Source organism: Alexandromys fortis, unplaced genomic scaffold, assembly GCF_014885135.2.
Source record: "Alexandromys fortis isolate MF-2015 unplaced genomic scaffold, M_Fortis_MF-2015_v1.1 scaffold_56, whole genome shotgun sequence".
Taxonomy (NCBI): domain Eukaryota; kingdom Metazoa; phylum Chordata; class Mammalia; order Rodentia; family Cricetidae; genus Alexandromys; species Alexandromys fortis.
The window spans coordinates 5,100,927-5,119,957 of record NW_026067935.1 but is presented as its reverse complement, the minus strand read 5'-3'; the positions used below and the strand labels follow the sequence as shown (position 1 = coordinate 5,119,957).

The 19,031-nt window shown below is 48.6% G+C and overlaps 1 protein-coding gene across 1 annotated transcript in view; it reads left to right on the top strand.

The window, feature by feature from the left end:
* Tmem132b (transmembrane protein 132B) overlaps positions 1-19,031 on the top strand; it is a 276,790-nt gene that overhangs the window by 164,185 nt on the left and 93,574 nt on the right. The window contains exon 4 of the mRNA XM_050146649.1: positions 18,080-18,266. Within this exon, the coding sequence (XP_050002606.1) occupies positions 18,080-18,266 (187 nt within the window). The remainder of the gene's footprint in view (positions 1-18,079; positions 18,267-19,031) is intronic.

Genomic DNA, 19,031 nt, shown 5'->3' with positions numbered 1-19,031 from the left:
GTGTTTAATCAAAATAATAGAAAGCTAACTGGGGTACTTGGAGAAGGTCCAAATGCAAATGAACTTTATATTCTGACACAGATGAATATTTTGGTGGTTGTTGGGGGACAGAAATGCAAAGGTTATGTGCCAGCCAGAAGTAGGATATGTGAGGCTGCCATGGGGGTAGGCGTGGCTAACTCTGTCAGCTTGACAGGACTGAGAATCGCCTAGGAGACTGGTTATGATTGTGTCTCTGAGGGGTTTTCCAGAGAAGATTAGCTAAGAGGAGGTGTACTTTGAATATAGGTAGCACCACTGCACAGACTGAGAGCCCAAATGGAATACAGAGACCCAAAGGGGAGAGAGCCTGCCAGCGTGGCTGTCTCTGTGTCTGCTCTCTGGCTGCCTCAGTGTGAGGAGCTTGCTCCTCCACACCCCTTCTCAGTGTGGGAAACCAGGAGCCACATGGCCTCCTCTTCTGGGGTTGTTTACATCAGACCTTCCATTTCAACGAGGAGAGGGCTGATGGACACATCCATTTTCATGAAGAGAGCGGGGAAAGTTGTCATCCGTGGGATGCGTGGTTCAGATAACAGAGAGCCTGCCCAGCCAGCTGTCAGAGTGGCAATTAAGCTGAGTTAATAAATTGGATTTTCAGGATATTACCAAAAATGAGGAAGGATTTAACCAGGAAAGGTGGGTAATGCTTTGGAATGGAAGTGGTCCATAGCGGAGGCATGTGGATTTTCCTGGGTTTCTAGGAGGTCCCTCCCCAGTCCTTCCCCATCTTGCAGGACTGGGGGATCTAGCTGGGGGGGCGGGGCTTGGACCATTTGTGCAGCTCAGTTTAACAATCTCCCGATGTGACCACTGGTTGGCTTTCCTCAGTGGACTCCTGTGCTCTGCTCCCGATACGGCCTGGTGCCGCTTAGACACACGTGAGTGGCTGTGTCTGTAAAAGTCCAAGGTGGGGGAAAGTGGCCGTATTGACCCTGCTTTCCCTCCTGGGCCTCATGTGTTTGTCTCTTCTTCTGGCCCTTTCCAAGCTGACCTCTGTCATTCCAGCACAGGCTGGGTCCAGGGCCAGGACTCCTGGAGGCAGGTGCAGACTGGAAGGAGACAGAGGCCTGGGGATACTGGGTGGTGATTGACCATTTGGGGTTCCAGAGCTGGGGGAGGGCTCCCGGGCTCTGAGGACAGACAAGGTGTGAACTAGACACTTGGTTCTTGATTTCAGAAGCTTACAGTCAAGCTGAGGACAAATTCACATGGCCAATACACTGGATTTCAGTACATCCCTAGAGGAGGAGATGAATTTAATCAAGGAATACAGATATCTCTTTGGAGGGACATGGATGTCACTCCAAGGGAGGGGATACTAGGGAGGACTTTACACCATACAGCTGAGGAGTTCCAGCACCTTGGGGAGCATCACCTGCTGTTGCTGTTATGGTTTGAATCTTATATTTTGAGACAGTGTCTTGCTGTGTAGCCTTGGATAGCCTAAAACTCGCTACATAGACCAGGCTGCTCTCAAGCTCACAGATATCCTCCTGCTTCTGTTCCCCCCTTTTAAATAACTCCTACTTTCACCCCCCTTTTTCTCCTGTAGGTCACGCATGTGAGAGATGTGGCACTTGTCTTTCTGAGCTTGACTTCTTTGGTCTGCCATGATGATAGCCACTTTTTTTTTTTTTCCCCAAACAAGGTTCTTAGAATGTCACATGAGCTGGTAGGACCTACCTTTTCCTTAGGTGTCAAATCTAGATCTCCTTATTTGGGGTTCTTTTCAGAAACATAAAACATGATGGACTGCCAGGCGGTGGTGGCACACACCTTTAATCCCAGTACTCGGGAGGCAGAGGCAGGCGGATCTCTGTGAGTTCGAGGCCAGCCTGGTCTACAAGAGCTAGTTCTAGGACAGGAACCAAAAGCTACAGAGATACCCTGTCTCGAAAATTCAAACAAACAAAACAAAACAAAAAAACCCATGATGGACTTTGTTTAGACCAGTGGTTCTCAACCATCCCAATGCACTGTGGTTATCGCTACTTCATAACTAATTTTGCTACTGTTAGGAATCATAATGTAAATACCTAATTTGCAGGATGTCTGATATGTGAACCCCGTGAAAGGGCATTGGTTAGACGGCTGTGGGAAGCTCATTGCACTTCATTCATGCCACCACTGCCCCCACGGCACGCCCTCCTGAGCTGTACCAACCTCAGCGCTCTAGGCTGTGCCCCGAGTGGGGCTGTGGGGAGAAGGCGCTGAACCTCAGTTTTTAGCAGGACGATGATAGCTTCCTTGAGTTTCATGCTGGCCAGACAGAATGAGGCCGGGGACCTTGTCACTTTTTCTGCTAGAACGTGGGGCCAATTGTCATCAAAGACTGTTCTGCCCAGCAAAGAAAGTACGAGGCCCCGATGGAGGGAAGTGTGTGTGGCCTCTGATCTCTTCCCAGCTGTCAGTTGAGGCGTGGGTCACAACAGGGAAAGTCAACACAGTTGAAATGCAGGGGTAACACTGGTGTGTCACCGGACATAGCATCCCTGCCCCATCAGCCTTTGTAATGCAGCCTCGTTTGCATGACAGAGTCTACCTGAGCCCAGGAAAGTGCATAACAAGAGAACAGGTGTGGCTCAATTCTACTTTCCTGCTTGGTGGGATGTGCTTCCAACTCCTGCTGTCAGCCCCCTTGCTCTCTGCCTATTCCCACTTGGTCCCGGGTTCTCAGGTAGGTAACGAGCATACAGTGAGTGTCCACAGACGATCAGCTCATTCCCCTGCCCCCCACAAAGGCCAAGTTATCAATTTCTCAGGTCCCGCTGTCTGTTGTTTTTGAACAAAGTTCTGTGTTTGTCAGCTCAGCCTTTCTCTAGACTGGGAACAGCTTAAACGGCCAAGTTTGGCTCTGTTATGGTGAGCATATTCTAGTCACACCTCCCTGCTTGGCGCGGCTGCCCTCGGTGATGCCCACAGTTCGCAGCCTGCATTTAGGCCACTGGGCCAGGCTCTGATGCCCTTGATGAGATGCACCCGGCCTCCAAGTCGCAGGGACTTCCTTCCTCTGGAAGGCCGGTTGCCTTCTCTGCTTAGCCTGGGCTGAACTTTGTTGGCTCTGCTCCCAGGAGCCTGTACTTCACCTGCTTGGGTCCCCACTGCTGTTGCTCTACATGGAAACACTTGAAATAGAAGGACCTTTGAGTCTCTAGGTGGGAAACATGTCTCATCTTATCTGCATGTCTTACCTACTTCCATTCTCTCTCTCTCTCTCTCTCTCTCTCTCTCTCTCTCTCTCTCTCTCTCTCTCTCTCTCCAAGGTCTGGCAAGCCTGAACCTTGCCATGTAAACCAGGCTGGCCTGGAGCTCACAGAAACCTACCAGCTTCTGCCTCCCAAGTGCTGGGATTAAAGGCCTGAACCACCATGCCTAGCTTCTCCTCTCTCTCTCTCTCTCTCTCTCTCTCTCTCTCTCTCTCTCTCTCTCTCTCTCTCTCTCTCTCTCTCTCGATCTAGAGATGACATTCAGGCCCCATGAATGCCAGGCAAGCACTGTACCACTGGCCCACACCCCTAGTCTCTAATTACTTTTGACTAAGGATGTGCTTCAGATTTAAGAAGTTAGAGGAATCTGGGTTTTTCTGTGATGGCACATGTTGTGTGGGGTGGGTTCCATGCTGCCATGGCAAGGCATGGAGGCCCTTGTGTCCGTCCTCTCTTCTAGAGAAGTCTTTAAAATTTATTTTAAAATCTTTTTACTCATGTGTATTTATGCATGTATATCTGACTCTTACGTGTGGGTGCCGGCGCCACCCCATAGCCCAGAAGAGGGCATAGGATCCCTTGGAGCTGGAGTTGTAGAAGGTTGTAAGTGGCCTGAGCTTGGGTCCTCTGGAAGAGCTGTAGGAGCTCTTAACTGCTGAACCATCCATCTCTCTAGCCCTCCAGGGTATTAAACAAAAATAACTATTAGTTCTTTAACAAATGCATACATGGGTAACGTTCATTCTGGCCACTGTCTCCCCTCATCTTCTCATATCTTCCGCCCACTGCGCCCCCCCCCCCCCCCCCGCCCAGTCTCTTTCCAAGGTTCATGACTTTTGGTTTTGTTTTGTGGCTCCATTTAGTTTAACCAGGGCCATCTGCATGGCCATTAGATTGGGACTATTCTTTGGAGCCTGGTGGGGTCACTGATGTCAATGCCTTCCATTTTCCGTCGTTTGCATGAGCATGACATTCAGTATGGAGGGATGGATCCCCCAGCCATCTTCCATTCCTGCCTGACTGCTGATGTCCCTTTATTCATAGCTGCTGCAGGCACTCAGAGCTGTTGAGTGTGTGATTTCAGTGGCTGTGTATTGTCCAGAAGAAGGCATCCGACAGTGCTTCTCCCGATCTTTGGGCCCTTAAGTCCTTTCTTTGCTGTCTTTCACGTCTGCTGAGCCTTGGCAGGGCTGGATTACATGTCTTATTTGATGGGGCCGAGCATTCAGCTGTCACTTCTTCTCAGCACCTGTGCAGGCTCGAGTCACCACAGCTCCCCAGAAAGAGTCCATCCTGATTGAGGCTGAGGGTGGTAGTTACCTATAGGTATAAACACATAGATGCAGAAGATGTTTTGATGCTATGACGAGCGAAACAATAGGAATTAGTCCCCCTGTCCATTTCCCTCCTATGAGTGGAATCCAATCAGAGAGTGTTTGGTGTCTAGGAACTTTTGAACCTTTGAGAGGAGAGCTGGGAAGGGAAATGGGCAGGGTCTTGAGCCACAGACATAAAACTTCTGCTGGACTCCCAGGAAGCAATACTCTGCCTTGACTCCGGCATCTCTCTCTTTGTTTAAAGTTATTAAGTCATCTAGAGCTTGGCCTTCCCAGCCAAGCATCCTCCCATCTCTTCATCCAAAGGGACAAACTGCTTTCCTGCCCTAAGTTTCTATGGAGTTTCCTGTCCTCTCTGAAAAGCTACCGTTCAACACCAAAATACTCTGCATTCCTTTTTCAATTAAGAATTCCACGCAGCAGACTTCCAGGAGTTGGGCCGAGCAGTGGGTGGTGCCTACACCAGGATGACTGACAGATGCTCTGGTAACTAGGAGACCTGGGTATTTCTTAGCCAGGCTTTACCAAATGTGTAAAGCGTTTCTCTTTGTAGGTGTGAGTGTGGATCAAGAAATAGCCATCTAGGGACCAGGATCTAACTCTGTTGCAGGAACTGACTTTGTAGAGCCCATTCTCTATGTAGAGATACTTTGCTCAACCTAAGAATTGGGGGACGGTGAGGACCTTAGTCCTGCCTCAATGAGGGGATAGGAGAGTTTTCATTGACTTCCCAGGGGAAGCCTTCACCTCTCTGAGGAGCAGATGGGAGGTGGGGTGGAGGGAAGTGGGGAGTGGGAGGGAAGGGTACTGGGATTGGTATGTTAAAAAGAAGTGTCTAAATTCTAATTTTTCATGAGCTAGATGGAAGAGAGCCCTGGAAGCCTCCTGTCAGGAACTGGTGGTCACTGTGACCCCTAATTCTGAGGCAGATACACCCCCTCACTAATAATTAAACACTTCCCACTCCCAATTAAATACTTAGTTTCCAGTAGGAGATTTAAAAATGTGTTGGTCAAATTAGATCATCCATCCCTCCCCAATTTGTAACTTCAGGGGACAGAATTGCCATCTTCCTATGTACTCAGAACAGTTAAGGGGTTGGGGACAGCTCCGTGGTTAAGAGCGCTTGCTGTGCTAGCATGGAGACCTGAATTCTAACCTCTGGTACCCACGTAAAAGGTTAGGTGTGGGATGCATGTGACTCCTGTAACCCTAGTACTGTGGGAGGTGGAAACAGTAGGCTGGGACTGGTAAAGCCGGTTTCAGTGGGAGACTGTCACAAGGGAAGAAGGGGGGAAGCGACGGAACTGGACACCCAATGCACCCCTTTGATCCCCACGTGTATACACGGGTGTATGTACCCCCTGCCACACACGCTCACACCCCCAAAGGCAATTGAGAGCTGTAAGTCTTTAAGGAAGGCCTCTGGTGTCTGCCACTGTTGAGCGGTGACTTCATTGCTTGCGGGTTGTGGTTCTCCACCCCAGAGCATGAGCTCCAAAAGGTCTTCTCTTCTTGTGCCTGCCAGACAGTGCTCAGACATCTCCATGAATGCTGAGTGAGTAAGCTTCAGGCCAGATCCCAGGCAAGACGGTCCATTTGTGAGCCTCAGCAGAAAGACAGGCCAAGTGCAGGCGCCGGTGGCTCTCTAGCTTCCCTTTCTGTCTTCTTGAGTGTGCTGACCTGGGTGAGACACACTTAACTTCAAATGTTGGCTTCCCATAAAAGCCTGCATGTCTCCAGCCATGTCTTCTTAGTGGGAGTTCAGCAAATGTGGACTCCAGTCTCCTGGTATGTCTCATTAGGGTGTGCCAGCCAGCCTCCATCACAGAAAGAGGACGTATAGTCGCCTTAAGACTAAGTGGTGTTTTCAATGAGACCGGTTTTGCATACACTACATTGGAGGCTCAGCTCACAATGGGGATTTGCTCTTTGGATGGACCACAGGCCAGAGTTGCACCCTTGAAACTGCGCTTTGTCCCCAACATATTCAGGGTCCTCCCTGCTGGTGGCAGGTGTGCAGAGGACAAGCTCTTGGTGTCCGAGTTCAGCTAGCTGCAGGGACACGGCCACTGGGCCCCTCATTAGTGCGGCCTGGCTTGGCTACCAGAGCAGATGGCACCTGCTGCTCTTTTGTTTCAGGCCAATTAGTGCTCCCTCTCCTCCAGGGCTCTGGCCTGGCACTCACATCCACATCTCATCCTGGTCTTCACACATTTGCTTTTCCTCGGGAACACGCACTGGCCGGGCGCATTTGCGAGTGAAAAGGCTGAGGGGTGGGTGCTGGGCTCAAGTCCCATATAAGCGCTGGCTGCCTTCTTTGAGGTCATAGGAACAGCTCTTCAAGCATGCACACAGACGCCTTCCTTGTCCCAGGACACCTCATTGTTTTGGACTCTGTAATTGGGTCTACCAGTGGTCTCGAGACCATGGAGAAAAACCCAGGTTGTTATTAGTGTGTTTCCTTGTCATTTCACACCCAGGTCTGGCACCTGCCAATACTGGGAACAAACTCTTCTCTTAGTCAGACTATGGCAGGGGATATAGGCCCCAGGTCATCAGGAGTCTTCCAATAGACCATCGGCAAAGGGCCAGGGAGAGAAGTTACATGTGTGAGGTCCTTTCCAATCGAGGCTGATTTAAGATCTGATAATGGCAGAGGGAGTGACCAGTAAGAAGTAAAAAAGGATCATGTGCACACATCTTTAATCCCAGGAGTCAGGAGGCAGAGGCGGGTGGATCTCTCTTAAGTTCAAGACCAGCCTGGTCTATAGAGTGAGGTCTAGGATAGCCAGGGCTACACAGAGAAACGTTGTCTCAAACAAAACAAAACAAAACAAAACACCCAAATGGAAGACAGATTGGAGCTGCTGGTCCTGATTAATTGGTGACAGGTCAGGAGAATTTCTGTTCCCTGAGGGGCAGCAGGAGGCATTTCTGTTTCCTGAGGGGCAGCAGGAGGCATTTCTGTGTCCTGTAGGGCAGCAGGAGGCATTTCTGTTCCCTGAGGGGCGGGCAGGGAGAGTCTCATGCTTGGGGTGAGAGGAACCTGCATGACTTCTCATTGACTTTCTGCTCAGCTGATGTTTATTGAAAAGCCATCAGGTAGCTGTAAGGTTATCGGAACTGTGATCTGAGTTTTGACCCAGGTGGCGTTCAAAATGTCAACCTATTTTGAGACTTCTCTCATCTCTGTTAAAGCTTAAGGTTAATAAGGTTAGAAATTCTCATTGGGCTTATTTTAGACTATTACTGAATATCATCGGCCTGCCTCCTGTGATTTTCACCTTTCTAGGCAAGTTTTCTGCTAACGGGCTATACCCGAGTCTTAAATACATAAATGCACTTGCATGTATTCGAGATAAGGTCTTTGTTGGGCTTTCCCAGGCTGGCCTCAAACCTGTAGTTTCCTGACTCCATCTCTTGAGTAGATACCATTGGGTTTGGCTCCCTCTCTTGGCTTTAAGTTTTTTCTTTGCTCTTGTGGAACTGAAATAAATTTGTTTTTTTGAGACAGGACTTCTCTGTGTATATCTCTCTCTGTAGACCAGGCTGGCCTCGAACTTACAGAGATCTGCCTGCCTCTGCCTCCCTGAGTGCTTGGATTAAAGGCGTGTACCACAATCGCCCAGCCGAGCTGAAATAATTTTTGATAACTTAACTGATGGCTGTTGTTTGTGATACCCCAGAGAAGGGTTTCTTTTGACATCCTCTCTGTGTGTGCATCTGTTTGTAGGTGCACGTGCAGTCGTGTGCATGTGTGTGTACAGAAGAGAGGTCAGTGTCTGGGGTCTTTCTCAATTACTCTCCACCTTAATTTTTGGTGCAGGGTCTCTCACTTGCCCTGGAGCTCACTGATTCAGCAAGATTAGCTCACAACCGAGGCTCAGAGATCGTCCTATCTCCACCTCCCTAGCACTGGGAACAGAGGCATGCACCACCATGTCTAGCTTTTCACAGGAGTGCTGTAGGCATTGAACTCAGTCCCTCACACTCACACTGCAAGCACTTTGCCAACTGAGCCCTCTTGCCAGCCCTTCATTGCTCTTACTGTTGAACCAGTCCCCCCGTACCTGTATCACATGATTCCATGCCCTAAGGTGGCAGAGTGACGATTGTCATCTTGACACCTGTACCTTTGACTGTTGTACATTTTGGAGATGTGACACACACCCCTGCCCCTGATCCTTGATGCCTGGAAGGAATGGGACAAGCAGAAGCAGCAGACCCTTGGAACAGAGGACGATGTCTCCTAAGATCCCTGTTTCTTGACTTAGGGTCTGATGAAGGACCCACATGGGGAGGTCAAAAATCAGAAAATCCAATCTGGCTGGCTTGGAGAACCAGTGACCAAGTTTGGGGGCAATCACATCAAAATGAGTAAGGACTCCTAAAGATGAAAGATTCAGGAATAAGGAGCCCTCAGAGTTCATAGATAATCTTTATCCAAAGCTATGTCTGACCCTGGAGCCCTTGTACATTATAAAAACTCTGAGCCCACTTGAGCTGTTCAGCTAATAAGCAACAAGCTGGAATTTCTGGAGAAACATACCCAAACTCAGAGCCTCTACGGTATAACTATCTGCATTGTCTAGATTATAGCCTGACGTTATTTGACATGAAAATAAAAAAGAAAATGAGACACAAACAGAGGAGAAGCAAACCGTGCGGCTGGAGCGTGTGACTCAGTGGTAGAGCCCTTGCCCTGCATGCTTGGAGCCCTGGGTTCAAACCTAGCCCTGAAAAGGATATTAAAGCATAACAATCCATGGGAACTAATGTGAGACTAAGATGATAGAATCAAAATAATTATAAAAATTGAAGAAAATATATCTGCTGTAATTTAGATGTGGGGTGTACCCATAGGGTTCTGATGGTGGGGGAGCTAACAGCTTTGGTCTCCCGGGCAGCAGTGATGAAAAGTGTTGATGTCTTCAAGAGGCGGAACCTAGTGGGAAGTCATAGGTCATCGGAGTACAACTGTTAGAAGAGACTGAAGTGGTTCTCATAGGACCAGGGTTAGCTCTCACTAGAAGATAGCTACATAATAACAAGCTTGGTGCCTTCTTATGTGATCATGGGACCTCTCCCACAGACGTACTGAAACCCCTCTGTCAGGCTACTTGCCATGAGGTTATCACCAAGGCCAGATCATGGAGATCACCTGATCTTGCACTTTAGTCCTTCAAAACATGAATTAAACCAGCCTCTTCCCATCCCCAAGCCTGGCATATTTTGTCATAGTAACAGAAAACGCTGACACAGTGGATAGAAACTGGAGCAAGGTAGGGACTGTCAAGGAAGAAAGTTGGAATTCTAGAACTGAATTACAGAATACCTAAAACAGTTTTTTTTTTTTTAAACCTGGATGGCTTACCAGAAAATTCAAGATGATGGGAAGGAAATAGCCAGGAAACTTAAAGGTAGGCCAGTGGAGCTTATCTGATCCAAAGAACAGGATAAAAAAAGAAACAAAAAGAAATTAACCGAGCCTCAGGGCCTTGCGTGACGATAGCGGGCCTTCTAGGTGGAATTGGAGTTGAAGGAGAGGAGGGAGAAAGAGGGCTGGGAAATTATCGTGGAAGAAATGGAGACTGTAAGCTTTTCCGCTCGGTGAAAGGTGTGTTTGCTGTGTGGCCTGGAACACCCATTCCTAGATGTTTGTTTGGGAGAAGAGAAAAAAAAAGTCCACCCTAAGATTTCTGAAGTGTTCACAGCCTTGTCTGCATAGCCGCAAAAGAAGCCAAGCACATTTTAACTGGTAAATGGTCGAACACACAATACACACACATGCATACACATATATACATAGATACACATGTATACACATATGCACATACATGCACACACACATTTATGACATAGGACTTATTCGGGGGAGGAAGGACACTACTTGAATATGTCATAATAGATCCATTATTTTGTATGGTAACCGAAAACAATAACCAGGTAAAAATACCTTCCTTGGTCTGGGATGTAGCTCAGTGGTAGAACTCCCGATTTGGTGGTGTGCATGAGGCCTTGAATTCAGCCCTAAGCACCTTAAAACAACAAAGTAGATGAATGTATAAGTGGGTGGGTGGGATGTAGATGGATAGATGGACAGATGAATGGGTGGGTAACTGAATGTAGGAATGAGGAAGGAACGGCAGACATGAATGATGGTATGGGTAGAAGAATGAATGAATGTATAGAAGGCATAGGTACACAGAGGGGGCAGAAGATCCCAACCCCACCCTTTGATATTATATGCATTTTAGGTTTGAATACAAAGTTATGGATTTTGTTCTGTCTTCATACCTATGCTATTATACTTATCCATTCTCTTCCCCCAATGCCCTCTGTGACCCTTACCCACCTACAGCTGCTAAGCCCCATCCTTGAAACTGTACCAGTGGGTGGATTCTGGTTACATGAGGTCTGGCCTTTTGTCTGGGCTATGGGCATCTCTCCTTAAATTCTCCTCAAGGTGAATCTGAGCCTCTTTTAGATCTTAGGTTCTCCAGGAAGCTCATTTTGGGCCTGACTTTAGTAGGTCACTCATGCAGGGTCCCTGGCTGTCTAATTGTTATCGTCCCTTTGATGGACAGCCCAGCACAGTCCTTCCTGCAAGGTGTTGCTCCCATCTCAGCAGGAAAAGTACCAGGGCTGGGAATAAATTACCACTGATTGCTTTTGTGGCTGCCACCTGTGCCCTGGTGGCCAGGATAGCCTGAAGGGTGTTGGACTTACAGGTGCCCTCCACGGCTCCCTGGAAAACCCTCCTGATATCCAGCATGCACAGGGCGTGACCCCAGAACCCCCGTTCTCATTAGCAGTTTCTTTTCCTTGGAGAGCCACCTAGACTGTTAAGTATTAGAAAAAAAATCTGCACTCACGGAGGTTGCTCCCTGTCCAACCTCAGAGGGAGAAGCAGGCTTTCCACAGGTTTCTGTTCCATGTGGGGACAGCCATTTCCCATCCCTATGCATTCCTGAATGTCCCCCATCTGCCTATGTACCCGGAAGAGACCCGAGGACACTGATCTCTTAATATAATGACAGTCATACGCACGTGTTCTGAGAGTGGCCTCCGTGTGGCTCCGGAGTTGGACATGGTGGGACTGAGGAGCTCTACCTGTGGGGATGTCACTACCTCTGCCAGGGCCTTGCTAGGCATTGGACATGAGGTTCGCTCACCACTGCTATACCGAGCATGCAGGGCTGTCTCAGCGGACAGAACCAGGTGATTGATTCTGTTATCCATGCCTCTGTCAGTGATGGGGGGAGTGTCAGAGTTCTCTTTACCCAGAGATCTGAGGCTCTAGATACAGAAGAGACCACTCATGGGCATTATGTATGTGGAAAGGTTGACCCTCTCTGGTGGCCCACAAGGAGCCAGCTCGTAGTAGAGCTGAACGGCCATAGGAGAAGACGTCCCCTATTCTTTTGTCTTTGGGATTTGTGTATGTGTGCATGACTGTGCTCGTGCATTTGTGTGCACATGAGTGAGGGCATCCTCAGGTATTATTTCTCAGCACTATCCCCTTATTGTTTTTTTTTTTTGTTTTGTTTTGTTTTGTTAATGACTCTAGATTTCTGGCTGGTGGATCTCAGGAATCCTCGTGTGGCTGTCTTCCCAGCACTGGGGTCACAGGTGTGTGCTATGGTGCCTGGCTCTCAAACTCAGGGCCTGCATGCATGGCATGGCCCTCCCCAGATTTGCCATTTGCCCAGCACTTAGAGAGTTTTGTCTTTTGGAAATACAGTTTTTATTTAACATGACAGTGGGAACAGAAGTAAGGTCCTCAGCCCTGCTGTCGGCTGAAGCCATGGATGTCTCCCCCGTCCCTTTAGGAGAGCTAATGAGATCAGAGGCTCCATCTCCCATCAGACTTGTCCTGAGTCTGTCGTGTTAGCTCTCCCGTCAGTCAGTGGCCTGGGCTTGCCTTTTTCTCTGAGGAGAATCTAAATAGAAGTAAAAAAATAAATAAAATCCACTGGGAAACTCACTACTTTATACGACAGAGGCTTTCTGCCAGATCAGTAGTGTGAGAGAAAGAGAGGAGAGGGGAAGGACCCTTGAGGAAGTTGTTTTAGGAACCGGGAGTAAGAGGACCTCAGCCATCATTTCCTGAAAGGGTTTGGGACATTGTCAGATAGTGATGGAGGGAAAAAAAAATAATTGTGGCAATTGTCTTAGCTGTCTCCGGGCTTGTCACGGCGACGCTGATAAAATCAAATCAGCTGGAAGTGAGGTGACTTGTTAGTGTGGGAAACGGCTGGTGCTGGCAGCCGAGGAGGTGAAGGTGTCCAAAGCGCTCCCTCATTACTGGGATCGATTGTCTCCAGCGCTGGGAAAGCGCTGGTAAGCAAAAACAATGTCTCAATGATGGACACGAGCATCCTTCTCCCGCAACAGGACCGTGGGGTAGCCACTGGCTGGCTGGCTGCAGCAGATCTGGGAGGCAGGTAGAGAATTTTGGGGGATGTTTGTGCCTGGAAAATGGTTTTAAGTTTTAAATAAAAGCTGGGCAAACCCGATAAGAGGGATGAGGATGGTGCCTCCTTCTTTAAAGTAAACATTTTAAGTAAAATATTTCTTTTCCTGTTCCCTCTTCCCCTTTCCCCTTCTCCTTCTTCCCTCCTTCTGTCTGTTCCTCCCTCTCTCCCCGATTCTCTCTAACTCTTCTCTCTTTCTCTCTCTCTGATAAGTTCTCTTTCTGCTGCCCTGCCTGTCCTGAAACTCACTCTGTAGCCCAGACTGGTCTCAACTCCTTAGCAGTCTTCTTATCCCAACCTTCTAAGTTCTGGGATGACCAGTGTGAGACATCTTAAAGTGGTTCAGTGATTTTTTTTTGGCCTATTTATAAAGTTATGGAATCATCACCATGATATGATTTGGGGGCATTTTTATTATTTTCCCAAAGGAAACTCCACCCATTAGCAGCCAATTCCCACTCTCCGCGGTCCTGATTCTTGCCTGTGTGGATCTACCTGCTGTGGACACATCAAACATCAGACTCATGCCGTATGTGGCCTTTTGTATGGCAGCTGGAGCCCATTCTGTAACACATATCCCAATTCAGCCTTGCTCAGCAAACCGCCCCTCGACTGCTAATCCACGGCAGAGCTCTTTGTTCCCAGCACCTGAGACATGGACCCTTGGGACTCAGCACGTGTTCCTCCGAGAACCACAAACTGCTGGTTACTCACTGAGTCATTGGTTTGTCTGATATATATTTAAAGAGCGTTCACTGTGTCTCGGGGAATGTTCTGGGGACACATTAGTAGGAAAAACAGGCAAAGCCCAAAACAAAATGAGAACTCCTGCTTCCGTGGCACTTGTGTGCCTCTGAGTGTATATGTCTGTCTGTGATGATCAGCATCATAAATAACAGTATGTCAGAAACGAAAACCGCGAAGCAGCTGGATCTGGGGAAAGGGCAAGAGAGCTGCAGGGGATGAGAGCTGGGCTGTGGTGGGCCCTCACCGAGCAGGCGGCTTCAAACAAAGGCCGCTCTTATACACAGTACCTCCTGTCCATGTGGATGCTTAGGACATATTTTTCCATGAAATTTTTGTCTTGAAATAGTTTTACTCATTTATTCAGTATGCTTGGCTCCCAACTGTATTTTAGGTCTTGGCTCAAATGCCAGCTCCTCAGAGGCCTTTCCTTCCAAAGCTACCTCTGGTTTTCCTATTGTCATTCATAGTTTACACTGAAGTTGAAATGACTGTAAGTTGTCATCTCTCCATCTTGAAAAATTGAAAAAAAAAATAATTTTCTGAACATCGCACACTTGTGGACGCTGCGTCTTGATCCTATCTACCCCTCAGTGACCCTCTAACGTCCCCCAGGGCCCCTAGCGCATTTATCTCCTCTCTTCACTATGGGTGTGATGCTACCAACTGCTTTGAGTTTCCTGCTGTGACTTCCCCACAGTGATGGTCTGGAACCTGGAATCGTGAACTGATTAAACCATTTTCCCAGGGAGTTCTTTTTTTTTTTTTTTTTTTTTTGTTATCATCACAGAAAGAGAAATGAAACCAGGACTCTTGCTTGAATTTGCCATTTTGACGGTTGTCAGAGCTGTGGCAGTGCAGCGCCTCGTCTTCTCAGGGATGTCAGGTGGGCATGGGGTCCAGCCCCACACCGTGTCCGCTGTGGGTCATCAGCAGATCCCATCCTGCAGTGATCTCCATAGCGACCACCTGGGTCATCCCAGATCCCATCCTGCAGTGATCTCCATAGCGACCACCTGGGTCATCAGCAGATCCCATCCTGCAGTGATCTCCATAGCGATCACCTGGGTCATCCCAGATCCCATCCTGCAGTGATCTCCATAGTGACCACCTGGGTCATCCCAGATCCCATCCTGCAGTGGTCTCCGTAGTGACTGCCATTCAGTGTCTTTAATCTTCACCCACTTCTTATGTTTGCGTCTAGGAAAAGAGCCCCAAGGAAAAGCAAATCTGGGCCGCAGACTATCTCTGGTGTCTCATTTCTACAAACTCTATTTGGGGAAGTGGCCACCATCTATGCTTGGTGGCTCAGAACTATTTAGAAGTTGGTAGGGAGGCAGGCAGTGGTGGCATACACTTTTAATCCCAGGCAGAGGCAGGTGGGTCTGTGAGTTCGAGGTCAGCCTGGTGTACAGAGTGAGTTTCAGGACAGCCAGGGCTAAACAGAAACCCTGTCTTCCAAAACCAAAAGCTCCCCCCACCTCAAGATGTTGATGGGAACAAAAACAGTCGATGTAAATGACAGGATATCATCCCCCAATTTTTATCTCCTTCTCCCGAGAAGGAGATATCCTTCCCTCTCCCCTACCACCCATCACAGTGATGCAGGGACTGGTGTCTAGATGTGGTCCTTGGGGCTAAGCTGAAGGGTTGGTCTCCCCATGACTTTCTTTCTCACACATGTGTTTGAGCCACAGCCACATGGTACACCTCAACCCCATCTCAGGAGGGACCTAGGGAGGGGGCTAGCCTGTACTACAGGGTGATGCTTCCCCTAGAGATGGAGACTTGTGCTCCAGCCTGAGGCGCACATTCCTGCTCTGCCACACAAACACACACTCTTGCATGTGGCCACTCATACCTATACCCACCCACTCTCTGCCCCTCCCCCACCCCACACAAACCCATTCACATCCATATGCAGTCTCCTGCACATACATACACACACACACACACACACATACCTGAACGTGACCACATGCTCTCACATGAGCCATGTGTGCTCATTTCATGGGCACTAGCTGGCTGCCTTATGATCACCTTGTGGCTGGCACTTGGATGCTATTTTCTCAACGGCAGCCACCATTACTAACTGAGACTCAATGAGTTCTCAGTTTTTCAAGGCTTATCAAGAGTGAACTGGGAGCAGGTAAAATTAATAGTTATGAGCCAATTTCCATATAAATGAACTTATTAAAAAGTACCCAGCTGCTTGAATTAGATTTCCTTCTGGTTTGAAGGAAAATACTTGAAAAAAAAAAACCCAACAAGAAACAACCCCCCCCCCAACCCCAAAACAAATAAAGTCCTCATAGCAACAAGTCCATAGAGTCTGCCTTTCCATTCATTGCTGGTTATGGGCAGCTCCTGCATCTGGGCCAACTCACAGACTGGAGAGTCAGGGAGTAGTAGCAGGAAGTGCGTGGTTTAGAAGGTGACCCCAATGTCTCACCTGACAGGACTGGTGTTTCTCCTTGCTCACCTCAGAGCCCACACATGGCTTTAGCAGGATGACACATGGACCTTCTCCATTGCTGGTTCTTCAAAGGCAGACACCGTTATTACACACTGAGAAAACCTTGGTCCTGAAAGAGAGGGAAGGTTCCATCTCAAGTTATAGAGCATCCCTTAGAGGAGACACACAGGTAAATGCCATGGCTACCTGCAAGTGTTGAACGCCACTCCTTGTTTTAGACAAACTGTTGGTGTGGGGAGCTGTCCATGGAAAGAGAATTATCTTGGAGAAGCAGCAGGCAGCAGGTTCTTTTTCCTAATGTTTTCCTCACAGACCGAACACCGGGACACCAGATACAGAGATTGTGAGGTCCATGAGGCAGGGCAGAGGTCCCGAGTTCCTTTTAGTCCAAAGAGATCCAGCAGCAGAGAAAGCACAAGATGGTCTGGCGGACTCAGACTGTGGGGAGCAGGGGAATCAGCTTCTCCGTTGACATCCTTCTGAGGTCTCAGTCAAGGTAGATGCAGGGGGATGGCAAGGGGTTCACAGGATAGCGTCCACTCACAGACCCATGCTTTTGGCTTTTTGTTCTTCTCTGTCTTTGATACATGATTACCAGAGCAGTAACTAGCCTTTGTTTTCCAAGAGTGCTCACAGGCAGGAGTGCGTATGTTTGGGTGTGGGGTGAGTATGGGTGTAAGTGGACACGCCCAGGTGTGTGTGTGTGTGCGCGCGCACGTGCACGCACATGTTGTGGGAATAAAGGCAAATACATGGGATTTTTGTACAATATATTTAATCCAATTTGGGGCTGATGAAATGAAGAGCCCCATTTAACCTTCCTGCCACTCAGTTTCTATAGCACCTGTCTTATCTTTTCTAACCATCAATCTTACGTTGATCCCCCAAGCCCACAAAATCACCATCACTCTGTAAATCCTGGAGAGTTTGAGCCAGGGGCTCATGAGTCACAGAGAAGCATTGTAGGCAGAACAAAGGCTGTGCCTCCTGGACCAGAGGGGTGGGGAGACTGTGCCAAATAGTTCCGGGCTTTCCCTGAGTATGACCTGATGGTGCCATGGGCGTGTGGGGAGGGCAGAGAGCTCTGTGGGGCATGCGCAGAGAGACAACAAACCTGGGCTCTTTTATTTTCCTTCCTTCCTTCCTTCCTTCCTTCCTTCCTTCCTTCCTTCCTTCCTTCCTTCCTTCTTTCCCTTTTTCTCTTTCTTTCTGTCAACTTGACACAAGCTAGAGTCATCTAGGAAGAGGGAACCCCAATCGAGAAAGCGCCTCCATCATATTGGCCTGGGCATTTTCCTCATTTAAATGGTCAATGTGGGAAGGCCTGGCCCACTGTGGGCGGTGTCACCCCTAGGCAGGTGGTCTTGGGTGTAGAACAGAGAAGGCCAAGCAAGCCAGTGAGCAGCATTCTTCCATGAGCCTCTGTTTCTGTTTCTGCCTCCACCCCCCCTGCATTGCCTTCTCTTGGGGATGGACTGTGAGCTGTCAGCTGAAATACACCTCACCCCTCCACTCCCTGCAGAGTTGCCTTATGGCAGAGTGCTTGTCACAGCAATAGAAAGCAAACTAAGACAGGACCTCACTCAACAAAGGACACTTCTTCTCTAGGGAAGGGTTGCACACCCACCCTGAGGTGCTGCCACCCATAGGTAGCCCCATGAACGAGTCTCCATCCACTCTACCAGTCAATATAGCTCCTCATTGACAAAGAGGACTCTGCCAGATCCCTGGGTTCTTTGCTTTCTGCGGACTCATATCCTTTACATTAAACCTTGCTGCACGTCTGTTTTCCAGGGCAAACGGCTCCTACTATGAGATTCTGCAAGTGGACTTTGGGGTTGACAACAGCAGTGGCCTGGCTGGGGCCCAGCAGATCACTTGGCAGGTAGAATATCCGGTGGAAGACTCCATGAGCGAGCTCTTCGTCTCTGAGATCTTCATCAGCCAGACGACCTTCGTGGGCATCGTCCCTCTCGCCATGGTAAGAAACCAACCAGGGTTCACAAAGATGAGCAAGGAAGAATCTTCCTCTGAGTATTTTCTTCCTTTTTTCATCTTTACGGATGTATGTGGGTGGCACGTGTGTGCGCAGACGCGTGGATTCCCTTGGCTCGTGTCAGATCATCCTTCATTGCTCTTCTTCCGTCTTATGCAGTGAGCAGGGTCCCTCAGTCAAACACAGAACTTGCGGATAATGTCCACTTTCTTGAGCCAGTTTGCTCTTGGAAATCCCCTGTCTCTGCCTTCCGAGGCCAGAACTATATACTTGGGCAACTCATCCACCAGGTACTTGCATGGGTGTTGTGGGAATTCATTCAGCCAATAGCCTTTTGGGTACTGACCCATTAGGGATAGGCTGAGGGACTACGTATGAACTGATAAGCACAGACAAAAAGCGTGCTCACTCTCTTGGGTGGTGGTCGGAGTTCTGTTCACAGCTTCCAGTGCCCCCAGAGGACTGCGACTCTCTACCCTTGTTGTGAGTTTTTCCCCAAATAAGTACTTGTTATCCTTTATTCCGGGCTATCGTGGACCTCATTAGTTACCACTACACATGGGTTTCTGGAGATCCGAACTCCAGTCCATATACGTGCATGGCAAGCACTGTAACCATGGAGTCATGCCCCAGCTCCCCCTTTCAGTACTTAGATCACTCAAAGAAACAGGAAGTGTCTTTGAGTCTCTCATCCCTCACACACTTGGTGTGCACTATTTGAACAAGGGAAATATACTTAAATGGTGTTTT